The sequence below is a fragment of the Apteryx rowi genome, unplaced genomic scaffold (assembly GCF_003343035.1).
Source record: "Apteryx rowi isolate R43461 unplaced genomic scaffold, aptRow1 scaffold_1176, whole genome shotgun sequence".
Lineage (NCBI taxonomy): Eukaryota > Metazoa > Chordata > Aves > Apterygiformes > Apterygidae > Apteryx > Apteryx rowi.
This window is the reverse complement of record NW_020447393.1, coordinates 27,531-40,201: the sequence shown is the minus strand read 5'-3', so window position 1 is coordinate 40,201 and position 12,671 is coordinate 27,531. Positions and strand designations below refer to the sequence as shown.

Below are 12,671 nucleotides of genomic sequence, written 5' to 3'. Positions count from 1 at the left end.
AACTCACAATCTCTTAAGGACTAACCCATCACTGATATCTATACAAAGTTGTTGATGCTGGAGAGTACCTCTTCCCCTGATTCATCCCTCAAGTACCAGCAAGTGTAAGGCTCAGCCTTGTTTTCTGAGCTGAGAATTCCAGCCTGCCCAAGAAAACCTTCATGAAGATCTATTCCCCTTTGGGGGTGATGAATTGTTATCCACGGGCATTCTAACCTGGCAGTGAGAAACAGATGAGGATGATATATTCCTATGTGATATAGAGTATGTAGATGTTATAAGGGTTCCAAGGAGAGCACTGGAGTGGGTACAGGGCCTGACAGAAAAATCATGGTTTCATTAGCCATTTATAAAAGATCTATAAAACCTTAGACATGAAGGGAGATTTGCCTTAAATTCTTACTGATATCTCATTAGTGTCAAAGGTTTGTCCATTGGAGTAGAGAGTGCAGGATTTCTGAGTCTCATTTCCTCCTCCTGTTTACCCTATCAGACCCTGTGTTCCCTTCTGAGTCCTGAAATGGCAGCCTTTGAGATCTGTGTCCAGACCATTTGCTTCAACCAAATTTCATCTCAGATGAGGGAAAATCAATTGGAGAGGAGAGGAGAGGAGAGGAGAGGAGAGGAGAGGAGAGGAGAGGAGAGGAGAGGAAGGGAAAGGAAGGGAGGGGAAAGGAAGGGAGGGGAAAGGAAGGGGGGAAAGGAAGGGGGGAAAGGAAGGGAGGGGAAAGGAGCAGAGAGAAGGGGAGAGGAAGGGAGGGGAGGGGAAAGGAAGGGAGGGGAGGGGAAAGGAGCGGAGGGGAGGGGAGAGGAAGGGAGCGGAGGGGAGGGGAAGGGAGGGAAAAGGAGGGAAGGGCAGGGTAGAGGAAGGGAAGAGGAGAGGAAGGGAGGGGAGCAGAAAGGAGCGGAGGGGAGGGGAGGGGAGAGGAAAGGAGGGGAGGGGAAGGGAGAGGAAAGGAGGGGAGGGGAAGGGAGAGGAGGGGAGAGGAAGGGAGGGGAGAGGAAGTGAGACAAGGTTAGGGGAGATGAGGTGACAGGAGGTGAGGTAGCCTCTTGGGCAAGCCTGATTTCCACCAGTTGAGGAACAGATCCATCCAGATCCCGAGCTTAGTGGAGCCATGATTGTGGGACTTTGTTAGGTGTTTTCTGCTCCACCACATCTCCCCTTTATGTTCCAGGGACCATGCTGCTGCAGGTATAGTTGTGGAAGGGGCTAATGTGTGCACAAAGCTTCCTGCAAACCTAAGCATCTGGGTTGACACCCAGCATGTGGTGTAACTCGGCATTCAGAGGGGAAGTTAGCACTTTGAGCTTTATTGCTCATGCTGAGGTCAGGCTGCAGAGCTCTTCCTCATTTACCACAGATGATTTATACCCTCTGGTGCTGGAGCAGGAAGTTTTGGTCTCTGCAATGCTCTCGTGCTGGGAGTCCCTGCTTCTGTCTACTCTTTGGGAATGAATTCTGGCCTAAGGGATCAGATCCCAGGGACGTTTGCTGTGATCCAGCCCCCCCCCCCTTTTTTCCCTCTCCAAGAAATCAGTCCTCTACAGATGCAAGCCAGCATATGTTGGCAGTGCAGGTATTTGTTATCCCTGAACACCCAGCATAGGCAGTCCAGAGGGACAAGGAATTGATGTGCATGTGTGCCCTCCACCCTTCTGGCAGGTCCCACAGTTCAGAGATAAATGCCCAAGGTGCAGTCATCTGCCACAAAGGAGTCTGAATTTCAGGTGAAAGTAAGAACCAGATTTAATGATAACATTGTAGAGTTACATGTGCGGTGGAGCAGATGCACACACACACACACGCACAAACACACGCACACGAACACACACACACGAACACACACGAACACACTCTCCAGGATGGAGGATAGGAAGATGCATCTTTTGATGAAACCCACACCGCAAAGACACAACACCCAGCTTTAATCAGAGAAACGTGAGACAGGTTTGAAAGCACAGAGGAGAGAAGCAGGCCAAGTAATTTCAGCTCAGCATTCATCACTCTTGTCTTTTGGGGACGCTGATGCAGGCAACATGGAATGAGGCAAGGTCCTAGGGCATGGATTGCCTTTTCTAAACAGGGTAAAAAAAACCTTTGGGGATGTTTCTTCTCTTCATATTGTTATTCCATCCTGAATCTCTCCTCCAGATCTGCAAACAAGGGAAGCAACAGCATCTGAAATTGCTTTCTTTAGTCTCAGACTTCTAAGGGAGATAAATTTGGGGGTCAAATGAGGAAGAAGGGTAAAGAGAGATCCTGTTCAAATTCTCTGGCCAGAACATTCTCCCCCAAAAGTTTTGAGCAAGTGGATTTTTTTTTTTCTTTTAAAGTAATGTGAAATAACAAAGTGGATCATTTTTGGCAAAGAAAATAAAGTCCCAGGATTATAAGAATCAGTGTGTCCTAATGAAAATACAGTATTTACCTCTTCTCTTCATCAGACAGTGGGAGAAGAAAAAGATGAGGCCATTGATGGTAAAGAATGAGCCACCCACAACAATCTCTCGGATCCAGCTGATTTTCTTGCCTGTGTGGGTGAGGAGAAATCAATGGTGATTTCATCATTATGCAGTATTTCCCCCCCCAATAGAGAAAATTCATCCTCCCATAATCAAAAATCTATAGCTTCTATTCCACCCACATATCAGAGGGAATGAGGTTATGTTCCCTCCAGATCTTCCACCGCAAATTCCCAGACCAGAAACATTGGGAATGGGTGTGAGAGTCAGTGGATCTCCAGATTCTGAAAACGTATCAGCCAGCAGCTGTATGGTCCTATAAATAAGAAGCTAAACTGTGTTGGCCACCCTACCATACACTTATAATCTGCTGTACTGGTTCTTGGGAGATTGGTTAGCAAGTAATCCTCTTTGAAGCTATGGCGCATATCCCCACTGGGTAAAGTTACATCATCCTAGACAGATGTGATCCTTATAAGCCTTATAAGGTGATGAGAAGCTCTTTTCATTGAGATTTTTCCAGTATATCCCATTCTTTTGGTAGATAAACACATGAATGGGTATGGCAATGAGCTCATTTAGGGATGGATAGGGAGACTGAGACAGGCAGAGATAGATGTTCATATGACAGGAAGGGACGGAGATGAGATCCATGAATGAATTCACAGACAAGTGCATGGAGATGAATTAACTGATGATAGATCAGTAGTTATTAGACCCCCTAGTGTGCAAGATTTTAAAAACTCACTTTTCACATAGACATGGACCCAGCGACTCTTCTCTGAGCGAACAGCACGTCTAGACCAAAATACAAAATAGGCACAACTGTAAGACCCAGAGACCTCCTCTCCTGTGATCTTGAGATTGTAACTGTAGTTTTTAATGTTTGATACTGGGATAGAGATTGCAAGTCCAAAGTCCCCGTAGTACTGGATTTCTCTAACATAGTCTGGAGATGAGGGGACAGAGCAGAGCAGCTTGACATAGTCCCCAGATATGTAGACCTGTTGCTGAGGATCCAGGGACAAAATTGGAGCCATGGGAGCATCTGCAAAAAAAATTAACAAAAAAAAATTAACAAAAAAGCCCTGCTAGCTATTGACACCAGACCCTGAGCAGATGAAGCCCCCACAAAACCCACATATGATGAAGGGAATAGAAGGATATTAATTATTCCTTTCCACATTACTGGGATGAATATACATCCTTTAACCACAAAATACCTTTTTGGGGGGAGGTCATTCTTAGCTCTTTTTTTCTATGCCGTTCTTAAACCATGAGCAGCAGAAAACAGTCCCACAAGTCTCAGAGACAATAACTCAGATCAGCTTACCAGGCTTCATTGAGGTACAGAAAATATGTATTTTTATATAGCCTGTGTGAGAAGGCATGTGATACACCCACAACCACAATGAAAGCATTATAGTTGATAGGTGTTAAAAGACCTCTTGGATGTGGCACAACTTCTGAAGCCACTGTTATGCAGTCTTATTCCTGCTTTCTGGAAAAAAAAAATCCAGTAGCATGTAAAGACATTTTGAGAAGGCATGGACTCAAAGTCAGAGCAACTTCATTTTGGATTGGCAACCAAACGATGGGGCCACTCTGCAAGGACATGGTCTAATGGGAGATGTGCAGTGAATGGGGTGATTGTACCGAAGTCATACCCACAAGAGAAACATACCCTGCACCTTAACTGAAAGAGGAAGGCTCCTATTGGAAGAGATTTCTTGTCCAGAATCCTCCACCCAGTACATGCAAGTGTACTCTCCACTGGACGCTTTTGCAGCTGTGAGCTGGAGCCAGGCAGCTGTGTGGCGATAGGGTGCTCTCTGATAGATTTGGTCCCCACTTTGGTTGAAGAACCAAAATCCACCTATTGTCCTCTTTGTTGGAGCCAAGCATATCAAAGCTACACGCTCCCCTTCATGATATACCTGATAACTGGGGTCCGTGGAGAGCGTGGGGACTGGCAGAGGGTCTAGAAAGGAAAGCAAAGATTTAGAGAATGGGAGGGAACCCTCAGAGAGGAAAAAGAAGATGATACACACCCCTTTCCATCTTACAAGATGCATCTCAATCCTGCTGAAGGCTCACCTTCCTTTTGGACATCTTATGACAGGTAAAACTGTACTCACCCACAGATAATGCAGCAAACCGGAACACCTGGAGGAAGGCTGCAAGAGATGGACATTGAGAGCTTTGTGAAGACAAGACAGAAGAGGCTGCTAAAAGGAGAGGAAGAAAGTCACTTACACATCAGATGAAGAAGGAAAAAGAGCACCATACTGAGCAAAACTCTCCCAGAGAACAAAGCTGGGCACCTGGCCAGGCTGTATTTCAGGACCCATGAAGTCCTGCCCCCTTTGGCATTCAGTCAAGCAGGATATGCCTCCCCAGTGCCACATGTTCATACTGTTCATGGTTGATTTCTATGTAGCCATGAGATGGAAGATCAAGATAGATGACAGAGTAAAGCCAAGAAACGGAGTCCACTACGTAACAGTCACACCATAGATTTTGGAGAGGGCATGATACTGCCCTCCCATACCATGTGCCTCATGAATATGTTTCTCTGGATGGATGTCTGCCTCATCCAGAGGTAGGTACTGTGCTAGTCCATTTATTCTCCTAGTGACCCTATCTGGCATGGTGAAGGTTTCCTTTCTGTCAGTAGGGCTACCACTAGTGAGTTTAAATCTTAATGACCAACCTTTCATTCTACACCCACCCACCCATCTATCCATATACACACCCATCCACCTGCTTCTTTGTGTCCATCTATCCCCCTGCATTACTACTCAGCTATACTTATTCATCTGTACTACTCAGTTACTGCTGCTCTCTGCTTTTGGTTCAGTGTTTCTGAACACAGACTCACATATCCACCAGTACAGGTACATGCAGATACTGAATTTGTGAAGACCGCTAAGTCAATATGGCGCTCTAGCCAAAAGCACCCAAAATATAACCTGAAATGTCCTAAAATTCCACCAGTTAGGCAATGAAAAAAGTGTTCCACCTGCAAATGCAATCACCTTGGGGTTGATCAACTACCTGTGGATTCAGCCTGTGGATCAGCCTTGGAACAAATTTCTATCACGTCTAACATCTTCTAAAGACTTTCACCCAATGGCCAGCCTCTTCAGAAAATTCTGCATTGAAGGCACCTGTTCCTTCAAAACCCAGCTATTAGCACTTGAGTGTCTTTATTCCATGTTTAGGCTATTCATCCTTAATGCAGTAAAGTGGGATTCATTCAGATTCAAGCTGAGAAAAGCAATTCAAGTGCCTAAATGAATGCTCAGTGCCATTTTCAGCTTGCTCAGATATATTGAACAGAAATGGATGATACAGCAACCTTCAGAGATGATGAACAACATTAACTATTAGAAGTAAAAATTACATTACTGGGAGGAAGCAAAAGAGTTTATTTGCAAATATAGATCAAAAGGGCTTGGTTCAGGAAGGGCAGATGATTTCTGACTGCTGTTTTAACTGCAGAAAATTGAAAAGAATTTAGGCATCAGTTTTTGATGAATCCACAGAGATTCCATATACCGATGAGGCCACCCCAGTAAAACCAAATACAAAACTCAGCATGTCCCTGAATTTATCTTTTAGCTACATGTAACATGTGTTCAACAAGATTATTTCTTCTGTTAGAAGTGACTTTCTGATTGCTGGGCAATTGATTGATATCAGCACTGGGAAATTATATCTTGAAATTTAAAGAAATGGTGCTGATGTGCTTTTTAAGGGATTAGGAAGGAAGTGAGATCACATGGGTTTTAGCAGGGGAGGAAAGACTGCTTGAGCTGGGGTATAAGATACCTTGAGGTCAGGGTCTAATTGCCAGCTCTGAGAGGTAATGGGATTGATTGGATTACAGTTGATGAGGGTCTTAGGAGCCAAGATACTGAGGTTATCTCCCCAGGCCTGGGAGAGGAAAATCATTACATTAACACAGCACAAGATATTTGTGTAGGACTTCCCCTCTGCCTGAGAAGAAATAAGGCTGACTCTGATCTGATATTTACCTCCAGAATCGGTTGGATGTGTGCTCATGACCACAATTCTCTGAATTCCATTTGGGTTTGCGCTCAGATTTTCTCTGGCCCTGGTTAACTCCTCCCCTCATCTCTATTATCTTTATTCATATTCTTTCTCCTCAATCCTGCCAGTGAGGGGGATGGATGAGAGGAGGAGGAGACGGACTCTCCAAGTTAACAACTGGCTGCACCACTGGTGTTGGCAACAGGGTTTTGGTTTCTACGACCATGCGACCCTGTTTGAAGAGCGACAACTGCTGGGGAGAGATGGGATCCACCTCACGAGGCGGGGCATGCGGGTTTTTCCCAACAGGCTGGCCAACCTGGTAAGGAGGTCTTTAAAACAGGAAAGATGGGGGAAGGGGAGAGTTATAGAAACAGGGTAGTTGGCAAAACGTGCCTCAAGTCGGGATGCCTCCAGCAGGTGCATGCAGCCAGGGAAGTGCGCATGGGACATGGTTATGGAGGATCCTCTTGTATCCCTCCTGGGAAACCTGCATGCTCAGTCACCTCTCTGAAATGCCTGTACACCAATGCATGCAGCATGGGGAATAAACAGGAAGAACTAGAGATCTGTGTGCGGTCGCAGGGCCATGATCTCATTGCAATTACAGAGACATGGTGGGATAGCTCACATGACTGGAGTGCTGTCATGGATGGCTACGTGCTTTTTAGGAAAGACAGGCCAGGAAAGCGAGGTGGTGGAGTTGCTCCTTATGTGAGAGAGCAACTGGAATGTATGGAGCTCTGCCTAGGGGTGGATGAAGAGCAAGTAGAGAGCTTATGGGTAAGGATGAAAGGGCAGGCTAGCACGGGTGACACTGTTGTGGGTGTTTACTACAGGCCACTTGATCAGGAAGAGGAAGTCAATGAGGCCTTCTACAGAGAGCTGGAAGTAGCCTCATGATCCCAGGCCCTGGTTCTCATGGGGGACTTCAACCACCCTGATATCTGCTGGAAAGACAACACAGCTAGGCACAAGCAGTCCAGGAGGTTCCTGCAGAGCAGTGAGGATCACTTCTTGACACAGGTGGTGGAGGAGCCAACAAGGAGAGGTGTGCTGCTGGACCTCGTACTAACAAACAAAGGACTGGTGGAAGATGTGAAGGTCAGGGGCAGCCTTGGCTGCAGTGACCATGAGATGGCAGAGTTCAGGATCCTGCGAGGAGGAGGCAGGGCAATAAGTAGGATTGCAACCCCGGACTTCAGGAGAGCAAACTTTGGCCTCTTCAGGGACCTACTTGGAGGAATCCCATGCATTAGGGCCCTAGAAGGAAGGGGAGTCCAAGAGAACTCATTAATAGTCAAGCATCACTTCCTCCAGGCTCAAGAGCGGTGCATCCCTATGAGTAGGAAGTCAAGCAAAGGAGGCAGGAGACCCGTGTGGATGATCAAGGAGCTCCTGGCAAATCTCAAACAGAAGAAGGAAGTATACAGAATGTGGAAAGGGGACCAGGCCACTTGGGAGGAATATAGGAACGTTGTCAGAGTATGCAGGGATGCGACGAGGAAGGCTAAGGCCCATTTGGAATTAAATCTGGCAAGAGATGTCAAGGACAACAAGAAGGGCTTCTTCAAATACATCAGTAGCAAAAGGAAGACTAGGGAAAATGTGGGCCCTTTGCTGAATGGGTTGGGAGCCCTGGTGATGAAGGATACAGAGAAGGCAGAGTTACTGAATGCCTTCTTTGCTTCAGTCTTTACTGCTCAGGCCAGCCCTCAGGAATCCCAGACCCTGGAGGCAAGGAGAAAGTCTGGAGAAAGGAAGACTTTCCCTTGGTGGAGGAGGATCGGGTTAGAGATCATTTAGGCAAACCTGACACCCACAAATCCATGGGCCCTGATGGGATGCACCCATGAGTGCTGAGGGAGCTGGCAGATGTTATTGTTAGGCCACTCTCCATCATCTTTGAAAGGTCATGGAGAACAGGAGAGGTGCCTGAAGACTGGAAGAAAGCCAATGTCACCCCAGTCTTCAAAAAAGGCAAGAAGGAGGACCCAGGGAACTACAGGCCAGTCAGCCTCACCTGCATCCCTGGAAAGGTGATGGAGCAGCTCATCCTGGAGGCCATCTCCAAGTATGTGGAGGACAAGAAGGTGATCAGGAGTAGTCGGCATGGCTTCACCAAGGGGAAATCATGCTTAACTAATCTGATAGCCTTCTATGATGGAATGACTGACCAGGTAGATGAGGGGAGAGCAGTGGATGTTGTCTACCTTGACTTCAGTAAGGCTTTTGACACTGTCTCCCATAACAGCCTCATAGGTAAGCTCAGGAAATGTGGGTTAGATGAGTGGACAGTGAGGTGGATTGAGAACTGGCTGAATGGCAGAGCTCAGAGAGTTGTGATCAGCGGTGCAGAGTCTAGTTGGAGGCCTGTAGCTAGCGATGTCCCCCAGGGGCATGGACTGGCTCCAGCCCTGTTCAGCTTCTTCTTCAATGACCTGGATGAAGGGACAGAGTGCACCCTCAGCAAGTTTGCTGATGATACCAAACTGGGAGGAGTGGCTGATACCCCAGAAGGCTGTGCTGCCATTCAGAGAGCCCTGGAGAGGCTGGAGAGGTGGGCGGAGAGGAACCTCATGAAGTTCAACAAAGGCAAGTGCAGGGTCCTGCACCTGGGGAGGAATAACCCCCTGCACCAGCACAGGTTGGGGGTTGACCTGCTGGAAAGCAGCTCTGTGGAGAAGGACCTGGGAGAGCTGGTGGACACCAAGTTAAGCATGAGGCAGCAATGTGCCCTTGTGGCCGAGAAGGTCAATGGTATCCTGGGGTGCATGAGGAAGAGTGTTGCCAGCAGGTCGAGGGAGGTGATCCTCCCCCTCTACTCAGCCCTGCTGAGGCCACATCTGGAGTACTGTTTCCAGTTGTGGGCTCCCCAGTACAAGAGAGACATGGCAGTACTGGAGAGAGTCCAGCAGAGGGCTACGAAGATGATTAGGGGACTGGAGCATCTCTCTTATGAGGAAAGGCTGAGAGAGCTGGGTCTGTTTAGCCTAGAGAAGAGAAGGCTGAGAGGGGATCTTATCAAGGTATACAAATATCTAAAGGGATGGTGCAGAGAGGATGGGGCCAGACTCTTGTCAGTGGTGCCCAGTGATAGGACAAGAGACAATGAGCACAAACTGAAACACAAGAAGTTCTGTCTGAACATGAGAAAAAACTTCTTTACTGTGAGGGTGACAGAGCACTGGAAGAGGTTTCCCAGAGAGGTTGTGGAGTCTCCATCCTTGGAAATATTCAAAAGCCATCTGGACAAAATCCTTGGAAATGTGCTCTAGGTGACCCTGCTTGAGCAGGGGGGTTGGACTAGATGATCTCCAGAGGTCTCTTCCAACCTCAACCATTCTGTGATTCTGTGATAAATAATGAACTGAACACAAAATATCCCATCTCCACCTCTCCCATCTGATATATATAGACAAGTGTCGCAAGTCATTCAAATGCAACTGGAGGTTTATAAGTACTGACCTTTGATATCCTGCTTAAAAAAAGCTTTTGACTTCTTCTTTGCATCTAAATTTCCAAGAGATATATTGGGACCACAATGCAAAATAGAAAAGAAACTCATCAGTCTTCTGGGGTTTTTTTGGTTTGGTTTGGCTTGTTTGTTTGTTTGTTTCTCCCTACTAGGTTTAAAAAAAAATACTTCCAGTTATTAAACACTAACAGCCTCTTTGTTTAGTCCTATGGCACTGGTGTGAGCTCCCAGAAGTCATGGAGCTGTCAGTATATCCATCTCCGTCTTTCTCTTGACGGAGAGAGGGCAGCACCTCCCGAAACTGTTTGTTTCTCCCTTTATCCTCCCTGGAAAAACAGCTTAGACTTGAACAACCTGTGGGCGATACAAGTGCCTTAATTTTGGCATTGACTTCTGTTATAGATACCCTAGAGATTTATCTTGCCTGAGTTTTGGTGTGTCAATCCAAAAGTAGATACCTATATTTCATCCCCTGAATCTCTTTCAGCTCCCTTCCTGGCATCTGAAATAGCCTTAGATCTATGTCTAGACATGGAAACTGCTTGCCAAAAGCAGAAATAAGGCTTCACCCTGCTTCTCCCAGCTTCTTTTATGTACATGTTGACGTGCCAATGCTCTGTGCTGCGGGAAAAAAAAACCTTCTCAGACTATCCTATGACACCATCCAAGCTTAAGTGACACAGGACTACCTTGCAACTGCTGATCACATGGAAACACAGGGTAAGGTCTAAGCAAACACTAACTTGTCATAGACCCTGGGTCTCTGTGGAAATAATTCTGGGAGTACCAGGAGTGGGGAGGGTAGGAAGAGACAGCAGTGAGGAGCCAGGTCCTGGGCTCAGCAGTATGAGCACGATGGTGGACTATTGATGTGAATGATGCAGTTGGATGATGTGTTTTTGCTGTTGTTAAGTCAGAGGCAGTAGATCTAATCAGCTGCTTTCTGCTGAGAAAAAAAGTCTTCTGCATGTGGACCACATAAAGGTAGTGTCCTTTGTTGAACCAGGTGAGATACATAGAGGAAGAGGCTGTGTGTGTTTGCATGTACCTCCTTTTTAACCTCCACTGATGAGGCTGAAAATTTACAGCCTGAAAGGATGTGACATGGATGCTGAGCAGTTTAAGTCCTGGAGCACAGTGTTGGCCGAGGTGGGTCTTTTTCAGATAGATCATCTCTCTGTTTCATCTGTCACAGACTAATCTGATCCTCAAACCAGAAACCAGCTACAGAAAGGAAGCAGAATGACTGCTAAGATCTGATAAGCTTCTACACCAGAAAGAAAATGACAGAGCTATTATTTAACAGTCAGATCCATTTGCCACAGGTAAGATCATGTGCTGGAAGCCTTTCCAACTCCACCATAGCAAAGAGTTTTCAGTTAGCTCCTGCAGCCATTCTCCCTCTCCAGAGAACACCAGTGCCCTGCTAACAGACCCTCTTGTACTAATCCACCAGATCCCACAGCAGCAAGAAATACATTCTGGAGGTTGAATGAGCACAGCCTCTGTCCATTGAAACAAGGGCCTTAATGATTGCAGACATCCTCACTGCACTGCTCCAGAAGAGGATTCTCACCCTTTGGGACTGCAATACCCATTGTTTCTTGCAGGATCAGTTAGTCTCAGGGTGCTCCTTCCACTTCAGGTCACCAGAATGTCAATGAAATAAAAATAATGTCTTGACCATTGTACCTGTTTTCTTTTCCCCAAGTTAATAAACAGCTCCCTAGAAAGACATAAATGCATATAATTATCTGCAGACAGATAGAGGAGTTAGCTAAACCCAGAAAAATCAACTTTGAAGTTAATGTCCATTTCAAAACATCACTTCTTGGTTAAAAAGAGATAATAATATGATCTAAATTACCATCTCCTAGTGCTGAATAAGAGGTTGTCTCTCCCCAGCCAGTGTTCAGCCTCAGCCACATTTACTCCCGTCCCCACTTTTATTCTGGAACAGAATTCCCTATTTAATAGGATGTACATCATGATAGAGTTAATTGTTCATGAGGTTCTTTATGTTTTTTCAGTCTCTTCCTCTCTCTCTTTGTCCCTAGGCATTCTGGATTATAAATTCCATTTGACATTCTTCCTCACTTGCCTGTGGTTTTGTTCCCTGCCACCACTGTCTCAGCATGATTCTTTGTGGATAGGATCTCTCTCTTTTTTTTCTTTTTTTTGGGGGGGAAGCATATCCTCCCCACCTCCAATCAAATTTCATTCCCTGGGGACAAAAGTCATTCCCCAATAGATTTTCATATTTATCATTAGCCAGTAAGAAGTTGGATGCTCAGTGAAAACTAGCCTTTCTGTTTCCTCCTGTGCTCAACTGGGAAAGAAAAATAGTGCTGGGAAAGAATATGTTCAGCTGACTTGCTATGGTTCCTTTGGATTGTCCTTGGGTCTGTAATAGCATAGCATTAATAATCAGGCAATTTCAGCAGAAAAATAGACAAAAGAAATATAAGTTTGATTCCTGCAAAGCTGCTGCAGTCTACCTTTTCCCAAAGGGAGACAACAACCTTTTATGGACTATTGTGTTTTCAAGGTCTTTTGTAGTTTGTGTTACACAAAGCAGGATTCAAAAGGTGTTAGGAGATGGCTACATAGGCCAATTTCCCCAAGCTGTCCATCATCTCCTGGGAAAGAAACTGAACTGGATGCAACTTTG

The 12,671-nt window shown here is 46.0% G+C and overlaps 1 protein-coding gene across 1 annotated transcript; it reads right to left on the bottom strand.

Moving 5' to 3' along the window:
- Window positions 1-1,732: 1,732 nt before the first annotated feature.
- On the bottom strand, window positions 1,733-4,780 carry LOC112974212. The gene is made up of 6 exons (XM_026082953.1): window positions 4,723-4,780; window positions 4,605-4,643; window positions 4,151-4,447; window positions 3,215-3,514; window positions 2,433-2,534; window positions 1,733-2,157 (listed from the first exon to the last, which is right to left on the bottom strand). The coding sequence occupies exons 1-6, from the start codon at window positions 4,751-4,753 to the stop codon at window positions 2,129-2,131; spliced, it is 798 nt and encodes a 265-aa protein (XP_025938738.1). The 5' UTR covers window positions 4,754-4,780; the 3' UTR covers window positions 1,733-2,128.
- Window positions 4,781-12,671: the final 7,891 nt, after the last annotated feature.

What these genes read in the sequence shown, in the direction of transcription:
- LOC112974212 (XM_026082953.1), bottom strand. Translation starts at nt 4,753, where the DNA reads ATGGTGCTCTTTTTCCTTCTTCATCTGATGT. An exon ending in GTTTGCTGCATTATCTGTGG is followed by an intron (nt 4,448 to 4,604) that starts GTGAGTACAGTT and finishes TTTCCTTTCTAG; the next exon opens with ACCCTCTGCCAGTCCCCACG. An exon ending in CTGTCTGATGAAGAGAAGAG is followed by an intron (nt 2,158 to 2,432) that starts GTAAATACTGTA and finishes CCTTGTTTGCAG; the next exon opens with ATCTGGAGGAGAGATTCAGG.